The 16,159-nt window shown below is 38.3% G+C and overlaps 2 protein-coding genes across 4 annotated transcripts in view; one reads left to right on the top strand and one right to left on the bottom strand.

Annotated features, from left to right (window-relative positions):
• Positions 1-3,672, top strand: part of cimap3 (ciliary microtubule associated protein 3) — a 19,494-nt gene extending 15,822 nt beyond the window's left edge. For all 3 annotated transcript variants that reach the window (XM_062978502.1, XM_003220375.4, XM_016993276.2), the window contains one exon: positions 140-3,672. In XM_062978502.1, the coding sequence (XP_062834572.1) occupies positions 140-191 (52 nt within the window). In that variant the 3' untranslated portion in view covers positions 192-3,672. The remainder of the gene's footprint in view (positions 1-139) is intronic.
• Positions 1,797-16,159, bottom strand: LOC100559926 (acidic mammalian chitinase). Its single transcript, XM_003220376.4, has 12 exons — positions 15,795-16,159; positions 15,213-15,242; positions 14,619-14,648; positions 13,315-13,516; positions 11,442-11,498; positions 9,775-9,940; positions 8,357-8,481; positions 6,780-6,903; positions 6,027-6,209; positions 5,256-5,372; positions 3,774-3,909; positions 1,797-2,137 (listed from the first exon to the last, which is right to left on the bottom strand). The coding sequence occupies exons 2-11, from the start codon at positions 15,232-15,234 to the stop codon at positions 3,775-3,777; spliced, it is 1,161 nt and encodes a 386-aa protein (XP_003220424.1). The 5' UTR covers positions 15,235-15,242; positions 15,795-16,159; the 3' UTR covers positions 1,797-2,137; position 3,774.

The raw sequence follows: 16,159 nt of genomic DNA, 5'->3' as shown, positions 1-16,159 counted from the left end.
AATTCAGATACAGTTATCTAAATGGTCATTGTTGTGACCATGCTTGTGTTAAGATTGACTTGCACTGAACTGCTTGTTTCCTTAATAGAAAGTAGGTTTCCAACACTACTGACAATATTTATGTCTGTATTTATTTTAGCTGCTTACAGACAAAGAATTCAAGAAGCATCGGAACCTGGTGGCATACCTGAGCCTATACTACACTGACTGATTCTTTTGATTGGAGTCTTTCCTGTTCTGTATATTTAACTACTCATTTTCCTTTTTGCCATTTACAAAATTGTTCTTAATCATATTCAGTAGGCTGCTTCATAAACACTTAGTTTGTTGCTCTTCTGAATGTATCACACCTTCCTAATTTGATTATCTGGTCAAAAGTATTTATTGATTTTAGATAAAATATTCACAACCATGAAGCTTTTAAGATGGCATCAGAAGTCAGGATGGTGGTGATTTACAATTGCTGTGCCAGCCCTTCAGTTTCTTTTCCACAAAATACAGAAGTCAGTCCACCTTTTTGCAGTAAGGATAGGCAAACACTGATCAATGCTCAGGTACCCATTTTATCATTCTTATTTTGTATGCCAATTTTAAAACACCTTGCCAACACTTTGAAGAGAGAAGTTGAGGTCACAGTGCCCATAAAATACATGCCAGAGGGGTTGCTGGAACAAGACAATCAGGTGAAGTACCAGGATCTAAAATCCCTTACAGTGTTCACCTGCTTCACCATTGAGAGAAGAAGTCTGCCTTTTCTGTGTCTAGATGTGACTGAGGGCAGAAGACTGAAGCTGAGTTCTATTGCATCCAATTATTTTCGATTCTATTTTTCGCAATGCATTTCCTCCGGTTGGAATATGCGATAAATTTCCAGAAAGAGGACTGCCTTAGTCATCTCCCCTCTTACTGTTTTACTGCTGAAAAATGTGCATTCCTCTCTATATACACACACAAATACAAATTGCTTTCCCTCTTGGCTTGGCAAATGGCACAGGATTGCTCCATAACTAGCTCACACAGAAAGCACAATTCCTGTTGTGAGAGGGATTCTGATGTTTTCTCCTCCTCCTCTTGCAGCTGTGAAAAGGAGATGCTTTTACTTGGAAAGTTCTTGGTGATGTCCAAACATGAATTAGGAACAAGTCAGGAAACCATGGTTTGAACCAACCTTACTTGTGTTTAACCACAGCTCAAATGCATCATAATTATCCAAATATTGACATCACAATTAATTTAAAATTGAAAACAGATCTATCTGAAGAGAAATGAGATATAGAGTGTATGTGATTTGAACATACAAGGCCAAGACTCTCCGTGGCTTGCTTTCATATAAGGAACCCATTTTTTTTCTATTATGTATAACCTAAGCCAGATGTACTGTACTAGGTGTATAGATTTGCAACCCCCACCTGAAAAAAAGCATCCAGCACAAAATGATTTTAATGGGAAAACCTTGTAGACTTATCCATACAGTCTGTTCCCTGTTATAATCTTTAGTGTGGGAGGAAACACATAGGAGGCGTGCCATCATGTTCATACTGCATTGCTTGAGGCTTAGAACTACACTACATCAATCTATTAGCTGCTACTGCTGCTTCTTTTGCTGTAAAAATGTTTTCATATTTGGATTGGCCTAATTTTTTTTCTGGCTGGCACAACAAGTTTTGTTTTTGATGTTTTGTCATTTTTCCTTTGTGTCAAAAGTACTCAATATAGAAAAGAAATAAAATAGCAATGTTGTTGTGTTACAATTTGAAAATAATTCATAACATAAATAAATCCATTATTAGTGAAAGTAGTCTTTAAAAAATTTATTCCTTTATCATTTTCAGCATGAAATACACATAAAGCCATGTACTTTTCAAGTTCTACAGAGATAAATCACAGGATTGATCATTGGACTAGGAGTGAAAGGATAAAATCGGATCATGTAGCTAACTCAAGCAGAAGAATATCATATGTAGTATTCTCACCTATCCATTTCCTTGCTAGCTACAGTAATACATGGCGTGTCGAGAGATGAATTTGTGTGATTTGCATTACTTAAAATGCATGCAAAATGCCAAGATATAAAATGCTTGATATCAGGTCACAATACACCGCATTCCTCAGATTGCTTGCCAGGATTTTTCATGAACTGTAAGTAGAGAACAAGCATAGATGGAGTACAGATTAATATAATATAATTTTAATATATTAATTAATACAGATTAATATAATACAGATTACTGTAATAATAGATGGAATACAGGTTAAATGTATGATAATTTGGCCTTCATGTGAATAGATTAAACATCAGGCATGGTCAAACTTCAGCCCTTCGGGTGTTTTGGACTTCAACTTCCACAATTCCTAATAGCCTACTGGCTGTTGGAATTGTGGGAGTTGAAGTCCAAAACACCTGGAGGGCCGAAGTTTGCCCATGCCTGTTATACAGCAAGCAACAGGGTGAGGTGAAGGACCATAATTTAACCCAAGAAAGAGTGCTATGACATCTTAAAGATTAGCAAATTTATTTTGAGTTACATTTTTATGGACTACTGATCACTCCAACAAAATAACATGGCACCACTTTAGCCTTGCATTACACTTCATCAAACGATAGGGGCAATCTAAATACAATTTATGTCATTCATCCATGAATATCCCACCCAACATCCTTATAAACAAGATTATGATGTGGATTTGGGGACATAGTATAGGTAAAAGGATGGGATTTAATCTTTGGTCTCCACCACAGTTTGTATCCAGTTCTTCTTGTACCTGTGCATTGTCCCATTATTCCTGGGATATTGATCCCTGAGATTAAAATACATTTTCTTCTCTCTTTCTTTTATTCCAAAAAACAAAAAAAGGCTTCAATTTTGTTCCCATCCTTTCTGATTTTATTTTGGAGTTACATTCACATTTTATTTATTGCAGTATATGTTATGTCAGCTCCCAGTACAAGCAAAGACTTTTTATACCAGCTCCCCAAGTTGGTTTATTTCAACCCAGTATAAAATTGGAAAGAACAGGAATTAAACTAGGGACTTTTCAATTCAGCCTGGATGCACCATTTGTTACATTTATGTTCCATCTTTCTTCCAATAAGCTGAACCCTGGCTCTCTTCCTCCCTGTTGTCTCCTGGTAATAGCCCAATTGGGTAAATCAGCCAGGAGAGCAAGGAAGGCCAGGCCAGAGTCAACTTGAATTCAGTTAACAAAAACTTGTTCAATGTTCCTAACTACTGCAGGAGATTAAACTGCAATGCAGTTGAGTCTTTTACTAGACATTGGATTGATGACTTGGCATTACACATGACTTATCTACTATTGCGCCAAATTGCTATGTGTGTGTGTGTGTAAAGAAATCCTTGCAAAGTTGCTTGCAAAAGATCTCTGCAAAAATGGGGGCTGAGCTTTTGCAGAGGCAAGCCACGCCTCAAACAATGTATCGGTTTGCTGGCAGATGGCTGGGTTTTGTCAGTTTGGAATCTGGGCTTGTAGGGAGAGCACAGAAAAGACAGGCTCTCTAGCTACGGTCAAGTAGCAGTTTAAATATGCTATGCTAGGTATATTGAATGCTGATTGATTAGTTATTGATCCTATGCAACTACAAGGACATTGTACGATTGCTGAACTGTTTATTTGACTTCAACTCAACAAGTAAAGTTTTCTTTGTTCTTTTAATTCCTCTGCCTGGTCCAAGTCTTTTGCACATGGTGTTAACTGGACGCTGCTGGTTCCGCTATACACACTCGCTAATATCTACAACCTTAATTTGTTAATACCTCAGTTTCCAAGGGCACCCTTTAGTTTGTTAACAAGAACATAGGCTCCTTGACCACAGATTTTGCCTGAGAAATCGTCCATGCCAAGAGTCCAAACCATTGCACCTCCATAACGTTCCCGCTTCAGGAATTCAGCCTATGAGAATTTAAAAAGAATATAAAAAGCTTTAAATTGCCAATAACTTAATATTTACCCAATGGTTCCTATATAACATGCCATTTTTAGGGAATTTGTTTGTTTTGTTTCTTCTAGTAAGCAACACACTCGCAATAACTGAAGTTTACACTGAGGAATAAAATGCAAAGAAACAGAGTAACTGCATAGTAGTTCAGTAATACATTTTCTGTGTATTTGCAATGCACTCCTCCTCAGTAATGTCAATAAGATCCTCTGTGACCAATAACTAATCAGTGATCACTCAGAACTGCCAACTGGATAATGCCACACTTCATGCTGCTGGATCAGTTTTCTGTCCCTCTCCAAGTGAATTAAGGATAGAATAAGCAATGTTCTTCTAGTCTTTTGTGCTGTATAATGGGCATTCTTTCTGTTAGTAAGTTCAGCAAGTCTGTACTGAAAATAAGGCCTATGAGAAGTAATAAGGGCATAATGACATGTTCCAAGGCACTCCCAACTTTTGCAGAAGTTTAGAAGGAGTTTGAAAGTACAGACTTTACAGAAAATATAGTTGTTCCCTTACAGTGAGCATGGAAAGCAGTTGAACATTTGTTGTAGGATGAGATGGAGAATAGTAACAGAGATGGAAAATCCTGGAAGAGAACATGCTAGGGGTTCTTTCATGCTTTTTCATTATACAACTTTAACTGCCACAGCTGTATCCTATGGGACCCTTTATGGCTTGTCGTCTGGGGAGGCACACAACTGAGAATTCAAAATGCTCTTTCCTAGACTGCAAATCCCAGGATCCCCTTGGATGGAGACGTAGCATTAATAGTAACATCATTCTGTAGTGTAAAAAGATACCAGAATTCTGAAAAGGCAGCATTTCTCATTGTGAAGGGCAGATTGCAAAGGTAAGTGCTTTGAGAAAGGTGGTGCATCGAGTTTGCTCCACACACATAAACTTCTGAAAAGCATGACTCAACACTGTGGTTCTCAACTTTTAGTCCTCCAGGTGCTTTGGACTCCACCTCCCAGAATCCTTTATTTATAGCTATTCAGGATGAGACAATATTGAAATTGAAGTCTAAAACATCTGTAGGACCAACAGTGGAAATTTGGTTAATAGCCAAACATGTTATTAAAGCAAAGGTGGTCAACTGTAATTGTCCAAATATTTTTCAGCCTACAGTTCCCATCATCCCTAAGCAATATACCCATTCATTTTTTCCAAGACTTAGAATTTATCTTCATACTCTTAGAATATTGAATTAGTCACATTTAGACAGGTGTAAATCAATTCTCATTTATCTCAATGGGCCCAACCCAAAAATCATAAGATGAAAATGGCAGGAACATACTTTTAACTGGAAGCTCTTTTCATCATCATATCCAACCCATTCTCCATTTTTGAAAGCATAAGGGACTTTCTGTTCTTCAATCCATCCTTTAGTAGCTCCTTGTAAAAATGTGCACACCTGTCAAAATGATAGTTTTTGTAAAAGAGAACAGAAAAGGGAGAATAAAGCAAGAAATATTTAATTCCAAGTTTTTTCACTAGAATCAATGACTACTTGGTGAACTGCAGACTCAGACACAGGGTATGTCCAGACAAGACTTTCTGTGAAATTGTTCTTCAGACATAGAATTTTCTAAGGGGTGGAGGATCCAAATTGTCTTCAAGCTTGTAAAACTATTGTGTTTTCTCATTGACCATTCCATCTTTTTAAATCACCACAAAAATCCATCAAGATTGGAAATAGAGAGTATATATTGCTTTTCAATTGGTGGGACTAATAACCTTCCACTTGGGAAAACACCATGCAGGATTTTTTTTAAAAATAAAATAGCCAGGGTATTTTGATAGAAAAAAAGGTTCTGATATAGGTGAATAGCCTGAACTAAAGTATTATTGAATTCCCACTGAGTTCAATAATACCCCCAACATCATAGTGCTCAGAATTATAACTTTATAATTGGATCCTAAATTATAATTTGGTTGAGTGAAAATTATTTATAATGGAATATGAATCATAGTCTCCCCCAGTCCACAGCTACATATATTTCACTAGTTCTTTGATGTTAGTTTTTTTCACTAAATATTGGTCATGAATTACCATGGAAACTTTTACCTCATAATATGCCAAGATGCCAGTTTCTTTGGTGTAGGCTCCAGGAGAACCTCCACCAGCAGCTGGAGCACCAACTCCAGTAGCTGAACCAGACAGTCTGAAAGATCGACCATATGTTGCAAATCCCATCAAGAGTTTCTCAGGAGGGGCTCCATTATCCTTCCAATACTGCATGGCATATTCCTGAAGCACAGAAAAAAAAACCCAAGCATTATTATAATGCATCTTTCTTTTGTGAGTGCAAGTGTATTAAACTTTAAACACCCTGGACAAAGAGCAAGGGGGAGCAGAGAAGGATCAGGCATCCTTTTGTGATTGGTAGGCAAATATGGGATATTTATGTCTCTCACAATTCTTTGGCCTTGTAGATGAAGAACAACAGAAGGTTGATGTTTCTGTTGAAAAGTCCTAGTGGGAAAAGAGTAGAGCAGTCCTTCATTTTTTTCTTCCACGGGTAAGACAGGAAATCTTTGGTCTTCCATAGGGCTATCCCTTACCATGAAAAGTGAGGCTGATGGGAACTGTGGCTAAAACATTTTGGAGGAGAGGGCAAAGCTTCACTACCCCTAACAACCCAGGCTGCTTTCAGTATTAATATTATACAAGACTGATTCATGAAAGTCTTCAAGACATGTATTTTGTGTCCTTCCTATTGTTGGGCATAATCTAGTTCACATTGCATCCTATGGAAAAGTTAACATTGTAATTTACATATGACTTTACGATCTGATTTTTGTTGTTGTTTATTCTTACACAGTTGTAGAAAGCATTTGGATCATAGCTTTGCAGGCCCTTATGGAGGGGGCTGTTGTGTCCCGTTGTAGATGCCCAGCTTCCATGGAAATCATAGGTCATAATGTTGATAAAATCAAGACTCCTAAATGGAAAAACAATTGATGAAATGAACAAGGAACAACTGTTTCTAACTTTACTAAGCCACTAATCTGGAACCACATTGGTTCATAAACACACTTGTTCTATACAAGGCTGCGTAAGTGAGATTCATTTTCACTGGAATTTCTACTCTGCTGTATCCTAGAACTTAGTTTAAATTGAATTATCTAACCAGGGCTTTCAGTGCAATGCAAGCATAACGGTGATCAAACACTATTATAAAACTGCAGGTCTGGGAGGAACTATCAAAATGAAGTATCAATTCCCCTTTCAAAATTAACTAAACAGTTTGAGATTTTCAAGCTACTTAAGTACAGAGTTGCTTTGCAGACCAAACACAGCATCACTCCATAGCTACTTGAAGCACCATTTGAACTGTCAGCTTTTAGGTAGGATTGAATCAGCATCTTGCTTCATTCAGGATTTTTTTTAATAAGGCCTTTCCAAAATTTGTAAATTTCTTCATTAATCAGGCATTTTTAAAACTAAGTTTTTTATGTTTAATAGAAAAAAGGGAAAAAATGGGGAAAATATATCAACAGTCTTAATTGAGTAAGTTTATATTTACAATATGACTCCCCATAACTGTGGGGGACTTCCTAGAGTTCATGTGGTTACATTAAACTGTGTTTAATAGCAAACTCTATTATTTTCAAAGGAGGGACCAAGAAGAGCTATAGATTGAACAGAAAGCCATGAGTGAAAGTGTGGTTAAGTGAAATTGTGTATATTGGTTCTGTGAATACAGGTATAGTATGGTACAAAATTCAATGACCATAAATCTGGGAGAAAAACTGCTTGAAACTGGCATGTAATATAAAATACATATTCATATATAGATAAAGTGGTAAGATTTGCCAATTTTTGGCCCAATGCTACTGGCCCTGTTGTAACAGTCACACAGTGTTTTACTGTTTTAATTGGGTATGATATTGGTTTTTAAGTGTGTTTTACGATTTTTGGTTTTTACTATATTTTGTATTATATGTGGCATTAATCTTGCCATTTTGTAAGACCGCTCGGTCCCCCTGGGGGAGAAGAGCTGTATATAAAGTAAATAAATAAACAAACTATTGAATGATGGATGTTAATTATTTGTTTTCCAACCTTGAAGTATAATATTTTTGGTACAACAAAGGTGTGGAGGTTTCAAAGAATGTAACCATCATTTATCTGGACTTAAAACTCTGAAGCTGTCAGTATGACTTGCTAAAAGCTCACCCATCTTGGGAGAAAGGTGGGCTATAATACCAAGAGAAAATATAAATATACAGATGTTTGAATGGAGCTAAGGAAGAGAGCAGAAATGAACATTCTGCACACCAACATCTGCACCTTACAGAAGTTCTGCATTATCCGTTAAATTCACTGAATCACAAAGAGCTTGTATTCTGCAGAGAAATCAATGGGGCACAAGCAGAAATCATGTAACTTACTTCCCCAGTGCTGCAACTTCATATCCAGCATCCATGGTGCTTTTGCTGGCAGATACTGCTGCGGAAAGAAGCAGCCGGGGACGACCTGTTCTTTGCCCCTCTTCATTGAAAGCCGCTGCCAGGTCCTTCAAAGGTAAAGAACAGAAATAGTCAGTGTTGCATTCATCTACAGTCATCTGGAATCGCTGAATCTACAAGTATATAGGAGATATTTGGTCAATCAACGTATCAGCCGTAGTGTAAAAAGACACATTTGAAAGGAAAGCTGCTGTTTTTAGACTGGAAATTTGTATCCCAAAATGAAAGAATGACAAACATATACCCAGAGTTAGTTGCAAAATATTTTTGAAATTTATCTAAATGGAGAATCATGACATTTAGCATAGGTAAGGTAAAGGTTTCCCCTGACGTTAAGTCCAGTCGTGTCCAGCTCTGGGGGTTGGTGCTTATCTCCATTTCTAAACCGAAGAGCCGGCATTGTCCGTAGACACATCCAAGGTCATGTGGCTGGCATGACTGCATGGAGCACCGTTATCTTGCCGTTGGAGCGGTACCTATTGATCTACTCACATTTGCATGTTTTTGAATTGCTAGGTTGGCAGAAGCTGGGGCTAACAACGGGCGCTCATTCCGCTCCCCGGATTCGAACCTGTGACCTTTTGGTCAGCAAGTTCAGCAGCTCAGCGCTTTAACACACTGTGCCACCGGAGCCCTAACATTTAGCATAAATATAGCATAATTATTGCTGCTAATATTTTATTTCTGTCTCTTATTCTTTAATATACAGCATTTCCTAGAGACAGATTATACATGTCCACTGTGGGTGGAAAGCAAATCTCATATTCAGTAGAAATATAGAGAAATATAGGTTTCTAGAGATGGATGTAGCCAAATTGCTATTGATTTTGAGGAACATAGAAGATTGCCATATTAGTGACAAATGTTTGCCAATGTTTGCAAAATATAAAGGGCTGGGAGCTTAATGCTATCTTTCATCTTACAGTAAAGGCTTATCTTGCTCATCCTTAAATGTATGCTCTTCTCCATTCTTAAAGTCTGTCTGTTTCTGGATACATTGCAAGGCTATGTCCAGAATCTGGGATCAGACCTAAGCCCTGGATTATACTAGCAGAGCCCAGGAAGATGAAATGACTGCCTCAGGTAGCAAAATGTGGGTGTCATGCAAGGACTTGGCTTATTATTGTTGTATTTTTATTGTCAAGCAAACAGGGAGATCTGTTTTTGAACATTTTGTGCCTGAGAGGTCAAAATGAACATTAGTGGGGAGAACAGAGGTGCTCTTTGCTGCCAGCAGGACATTAGTTGATTCTGTTGCGATAAAAATGCATTGTTGTTTGAAAAAAGCCAACTTTTCAAGACCCGCTACTGAAGCTTGAATGCAATGTGTGGTTTCTGACCTGAGTCAAGAGGGTGAAATGATGCTTGTCTGCTGGAGGGCTACCTTTGGAACCTGGATATTCCCAATCAAGATCAAGACCATCAAAACCATGCTTGCGAAGAAAGCTTATTGTTGTTGTAGCGAATGCCTGACGATTTGCCTGAGATGACACCATGTTGGTGAACCTGGAAAAAATATGTTATTGAGAGAAGACCTGAGATTTTATTTTAAAAATCAGCACACAATTTACTCTTAGTTTTACAGATCATCAGGAAAAAGCTGATCTGGAAATTGTGGAATGATGTGAATTTGCACCCCAAATGTTTGCTTATTAAGAACTGTCTTCTTTTTGGTTTATTTGATCGTTCTGATGGGGTTCCAATTTGGGGGGGGGGGGGAGAGCATGAAAAGAGTTGGATACAATGAGGATGGGAAGATTTAGAACTGCTTTGAGACTTGTGTGTGTCTGCACTTCGAGCTGTCTTTCCAATAATTTTATAAGAATCTCTTTGCGAAGGAATCCTCAGGTGTAGTTTGTCATTTCTATAATAATGAGTATAGTACCTGGTATTTGTTGGTAGTCTCCCATCCAATTACAAACCAGGACTGACCCTGATTAACTTACACAATCAGAACCTCCCTGACTTCCTCCCCTCCCAACCTCCCTCCCTCCTTTCAATTTGCTTAATTCCTATCTCATTTTAAAACGTCTTTTCAATGCCATCACCATGGTGCTTTCCTAAAGATTTCAGTATTTGAAGCAGCAGCAATTGAAAATTAGTTGGTGCCCACACCATGTTTTCTGTCCAGAGTGCTTCTGGGAAAGTTACAAGCTAGTACTAAGAAACAGTACTGTATATTGTGTGTGCATTTTTAAAGCACAAACCCTTCTTAATCTTTGCAACACTGCATTCTAAAAATGAAACATATCATTCACATCAAATTTAAGCCTTCCCAAATGCCTTAAGATGAACCTTTGACATTTCTGACACTGCAATTGTAATGGGCAATCCCCCCACTAAAATGTATATCTGCAAAGTTTTTGGAGGGTTTAATCAAGCCTTTAGGACAAGTAAAACAAATAGCACTAAAGTGCCTTTTGACCCCTGTCCTGTCCATTGGCCATTTCAGCTCAGGGTGAAGCTTAGCTGAAGCATTGGCCCATGTTGTTGTCAGGGGCAGGCAATATAAGGGAGCCACTCCATTCATTTGCCAAGGCACAAAGTGACCCCAACCTAAGAAGTCAATATTAAACTACATAAAGCAGTCAATTCTGGTTTTAGAAGCGATGCCTAGTTGACCTAGCATGAGCTTTCTTCTCCTCCATAGTCAGCAATTTAGCTTGCTTATTTGTTGATCACTGAGATATGAACAAAGGTTTCATTTGCAAATGTAATTGCTCAGTCATACAGCTCTGAAGAAATTGCATTGCTGAAGAGAAGCTCTCATAGTTTGGCATTTAATACTGGCAAGAAATATCACAAGTGTATCTCCTGATTTTTCACAAGCGAAGAAAAACAGTAACCACCAAATACTAATTGCCCTTGATACTCAATTGTTGCAGGCTCTGGTGCTCTCCTCATTCATCTTAATGGCAAAGCCAGACCTCATAACATCATTCTGTAACTCCTTAGAATAATATAGCCCTTACAAAGACTGTTTCTATAAAATAGATTAATTTCTTACTTCTGATTCTCAAATGTTCCACCTCCAACAGCCAGCAATGTGAGCAGTTTGTTGTTTCTACAAAATAAGAAAAGGAAAAAAGTGAATTAATACTTAAATATGCATGGACCTTGCAAAACTGATGAAATTATTATATCTCTCAGAAAAAAAGATTGCCTTCACCCACAACCCATGACCACTTCCTCTTTGAAAAATGTTAACAGCTACACGAAGCAAGCAGCTTTTGGGAAATACTCAAGTAGTGGACAATTAGTCCAGAATCATGAACATTCAGAAAATAAAAGGTATTCCCCTTTTCTTGGGGATCCTGACAGCTCTATGCTGGAAACAAAGAAGGATCCTTCCCTTTTTATAACTCACAGACTATCTTGTGCAAGTATTTTTCTCCTAGATTGCATCTATATTGTGGAAATAAAGCAATTTGACACCACTTTACCTGTCAAGACTCAGTGTTAAGGACTCATGGAAACTGTAGTTTTACAAGTTATTTAGTCTTCTTTGCCAAAGAGTGCTGATGCTCCACCAAACTACAAATCCCATGACTCCATAGTTTTGAGTCATGACAGTTAAAGTTGCATCAATCTGCATTAATTCTACAGTATAGATGCATTTGAAAGCTCATATCTTAAAACAGTGCTTCTTTATCTGCTAGTTTCCATTTTTTTTAACTATTCTGTGCTTTTTAAAGCTATATTATATGTTAATTTAGAAGCCCCTGGTGGCACAGCATGTTAAAACACTGAGCTGCTGAACTTGTGGACCAAAAGGTCGCCGGTTCGAATCCGGGGAGCGGAGTGAGCACCCGCTGCCAGCCCCAGCTTCTCCCAACCTAGCAATTTGAAAACATGCAAATGTGAGTAGATCAATAGATCCTGCGGGAAGGTAACAGCATTCCATGCAGTCATGCCTGCCACATGACCTTGGAGGTTTCTGCGGACAATGCCAGCTCTTTGGCTTAGAAATGGAGATGAGCACCAACCCCCAGAGTCGGACACGACTGGACATTAAGTTAGGGGGAAACCTTTACCTTTACCTTTACCTTTACCTATGTGTTAATTTATGTTACAGACCATCCTGGGCCACACAGTGGCAGAATATAGGGCCCTTCCACACAACCATATAACCAGAATATCAAGGCAGATAATCCACAATATCTGCTTTGAACTGGAATATCTGAGTCCACACTGCCATATAATCCAGTTCAATGTGGATTTTATACAGCTGTGGGGAAGGGGCAATAGATGGATGGATGGATGGATGGATGGATGGATGGAAGGAAGGAAGCTTCCCTCTATCTGGTTCCATATTGATGTTAAATATGTTAGATGTTAGACTATCTGACATGTTAGCCTGGATATGTCCCATGAAAAGGAAGAAGGAAGAAGAGAGAGAAAAGTAATATGGCAGCAATTGTAAGACTTCAGTGGTTTTTATTTCTGCATTAGCTTTCATAGATATAAAACCACTTCTTCAGATGCAGTACGAAGTTGCATAAAGACCTCAGATCTGTTAGAGATCTGATGTAAGCAACTGACAACTATTTTTTCTACACTGTGCTAGGGATCAGTACTGTATTTCTACCCATAGGGTACAATAGCTTCTTTTTTTTCCTGAAAACCCATGAGGGACAGTAATGGTCTAGGAACTATCACTGTATTATAAGACAGCTCTGAGCATCTACATGATCTATCGTAGCTGTGGCGGCTAGGAATGCTAGCTAGGCATGATCCAACACATTTGGAGAGCTAGTTAGGGAACAGATGTTTAACTGCTGTCACCTACACATGCTGGCTAGGTAAACATCTTTAGGGGAGAAGAGACAAACACACACAAGGAACTGTATTTTTGATTCCTTTTATGTATTGTTACTTGCTTTTGCTTTAAGGCATTGAGCTGTTGGTAGAGTGTTGCGTCATTCCATTCTCTAGTGGTGATTTCATTGTTGTTCATCCCAGCAAAGGCAAAGATCACATGGGTGCACAGGAATGGATCTATATTTTCTGGTGTGAACTTGGCTGGTTCTGCTCTGTACTGATCCCAGTTGGTGACATAACACACAAGTTTGTAGGCAGAACCTGGAAAAAGGAAACAGAAGGTGAGCATGGGAAAGGACAAGGCTGGCTTCAATCCTCATCATTGCTTTCCAAGGTGGAAATTTCATATCCAGACAAAATAAAGGGCACAGAGACAGCAAATAGTACTGCCTTATTCTGATAATTGGCAAAATAAATGATATAAAGAACATAAAACACTTTGTACAAAACCTCCAAAAGGCTATATTTTATTTTTAAAATACCTATGAACATGATGAACACCAAGAGTCTTTGTAATGTTAAAAATTAAACTTTTAGGGAGCTACTATGTCATTGCAAATGCATTGCAAAGGTATATGTAATTCTTTAGCTAAAATCTAGGAAAATCGGGATACCTGAAAAAAATATGGACCTTGCCAAAGTCAATGCAGAATTCCTCCAGTAAAAGTGACCATGAAATAAAACTTTTCTAAAACTGATTATTCCCAGTAGTTACAGGAAAAGATGTTAATTGATCATTAAGAATGGCAAACTCTTCTTGAGGCAGGGATACATTTGACCATTTGGTATGAGTGAGCTGTGGAAATGCTTCTTATATCTCTTGCCTTCTCAAGCAGTAACTCATTTGAAAACAATGGATGTAAACTTGTCTGGCAACATAATTGTGCCATGACAAAGAGTCAGAATGGCATAGAGATTTGAGTGTTGGATTAGGATATGGACTAGAATTCAGAGAGGCAAAGACTGAAATCTCTGGGTTGTTGTATGTCTTTCGGGCTGTGTGGCCATGTTCCAGAAGTATTCTCTCCTGACGTTTCGCCCACATCTATGGCAGGCATCCTCAGAGGTTGTGAGGTATGGACCCGGCCATGAAAGCCTTCGACAACACACTGAAATCTCTGCTTCGCCATGGAAATTGACTGTGTGGGCTTGGGCAAGTTTAGCCTCAGAAGAAGAGAATGAAACATTCTCTGAATAAATCTTGCCAACAAACCCCATTTTAGAGTTGCCATGAGTCAAAGATGTGCCTTCAGTTTTACTGGGTTCAGAATGGACATAAGTTTTGCCTGAACTTGACCAAAAACCAAGCTATGAACTGAGTTAACAGTTCCAGGCTTGTCCAAAGAAATGAAAATGTTCATACCAAACTGCAGATTCAGCAAAATGGTGAGCCCTGGAAAGCAAATGAAAAAGACATATTCAATATAGGGAATTGATTTCGAACATTTTGTGTTCAATGCAAAATGTTAAGAGAAGACACACACTTTAATTGGCTATGATGCTATAAAAGTACTTGTGAGTCATGGAGGAGCAATTGAATGCTTTTTAGCACGAGCGCCCATCTAAACTTGGAAGATATGCAGGGTTACCCTTGGTTAGTGCTTGGACCACCAACAAATATCAAGTGCTACAGGCTATATTTCAGGGGAAGGACTTGGCAAAACTACCATTGAGTGTTCTTTGCATAGGAAACCCTATGAAATTCATGGGATTGTCATAAATTGACAGGAGACTTTCAGGCACAAACATGCAACTATGGTGATGGTATTATTTCCTTAAAGGGTAGTCTTCAACTGTGATGGAGAAGAGGAATTTCCCTCAAGGCTATAACAAGAGAAGAAAATATTTGATTATGTCTGCTCCAGAACTGCAGCTACTCAACTGATATAATAATTTTAATATGTTTTTATTTTCTTATTAATTAAACTGAAATTGAAACAATATTCAAGTTACTCACCTGCCCACAGTATCATCTTCATATTGACACCTAAACAGAAGGGGTAGGGGTGAATGAGAAAACATATAAGTGGATGCAAATCTTATGCACATTTCCTAAATTCACACACACTCACAAATGATAGAGGAATTGAACTAATATTCTTTGGTTCCCCTTGCAGTATAGAAACATTTTTTTTCACCTGTATAAAGTACAAAACTGATAAATTCAAAGGATGATTCTTCAGTAGTGACTCATATATGGGAATATGTCTACATGAATCTGCAGGGATCTTTTTCTAAGCTATATAATTCAATTTCTGGTTTTATGCCAATGTACAAATGAAATCCTTCCTTGTGAGTGTATCTCCCTTTGAGTTGTTTGCATGATGAACTCTTAATGCCTTGCTCTAGCATCTCTAGAATTAATACTTAAATCCATCCTCATTCAAAGCAACAGATGCTACTTCTAGCTCTATTCTCCATGATCTGAATCTTCTACTCAGTGCCACTACTTTCACCCATTCAGAATTAGATTCAAGAAAGTAAATAAAGCTATTTTGCCATAGATCTTAATGTTACCATGGGCCTGCCAAAACCTTACAGTTCAAACAGCACAGCTCTCTCTGAAGTGTTGCTCCTCTGTCACATGAGCCAGAATGCCTTCATCCATCCCGACCTCGGTATAAATTGTGTTTCCAAACAGTCCACGCCCTGCATTTCAGGAAGGAGCTGTCAGTATTCTGAGGCAATGACTCTGGCAAAGAAAAAAGTCAAGACAGATGACATGGGATTAAACTCATTAAAAAAGACCTGTCAGCAGATAATGTATGTCAAGATAGCCCAGATGCTAAGATTTCAGGGCACAAATCTGAAATCTAGGGATGACCCTTGCCACATCAGTTGACAACAAAACCCCTTCCCTTCAATCTTGAAGAGACTACCCCCCTCCCACCCACACACATAGAT

This window comes from Anolis carolinensis, chromosome 4, assembly GCF_035594765.1.
Source record: "Anolis carolinensis isolate JA03-04 chromosome 4, rAnoCar3.1.pri, whole genome shotgun sequence".
NCBI lineage: Eukaryota > Metazoa > Chordata > Lepidosauria > Squamata > Dactyloidae > Anolis > Anolis carolinensis.
The sequence above is the reverse complement of the archived record's forward strand: the minus strand, read 5'-3'. Positions and strand labels throughout refer to the sequence as shown.

Bases quoted from the DNA above. Each gene is read 5' to 3' on its own strand.
- LOC100559926 (XM_003220376.4), bottom strand. From the start codon at position 15,234: ATGAAGATGATACTGTGGGCAG. The intron at 6,904-8,356 runs GTAAGTTACATG...TTTTCCATTTAG, and splicing joins GAAGTTGCAGCACTGGGGAA to GAGTCTTGATTTTATCAACA. The intron at 3,910-5,255 runs GTATGTTCCTGC...AAATTCTCATAG, and splicing joins AAAAGAGCTTCCAGTTAAAA to GCTGAATTCCTGAAGCGGGA.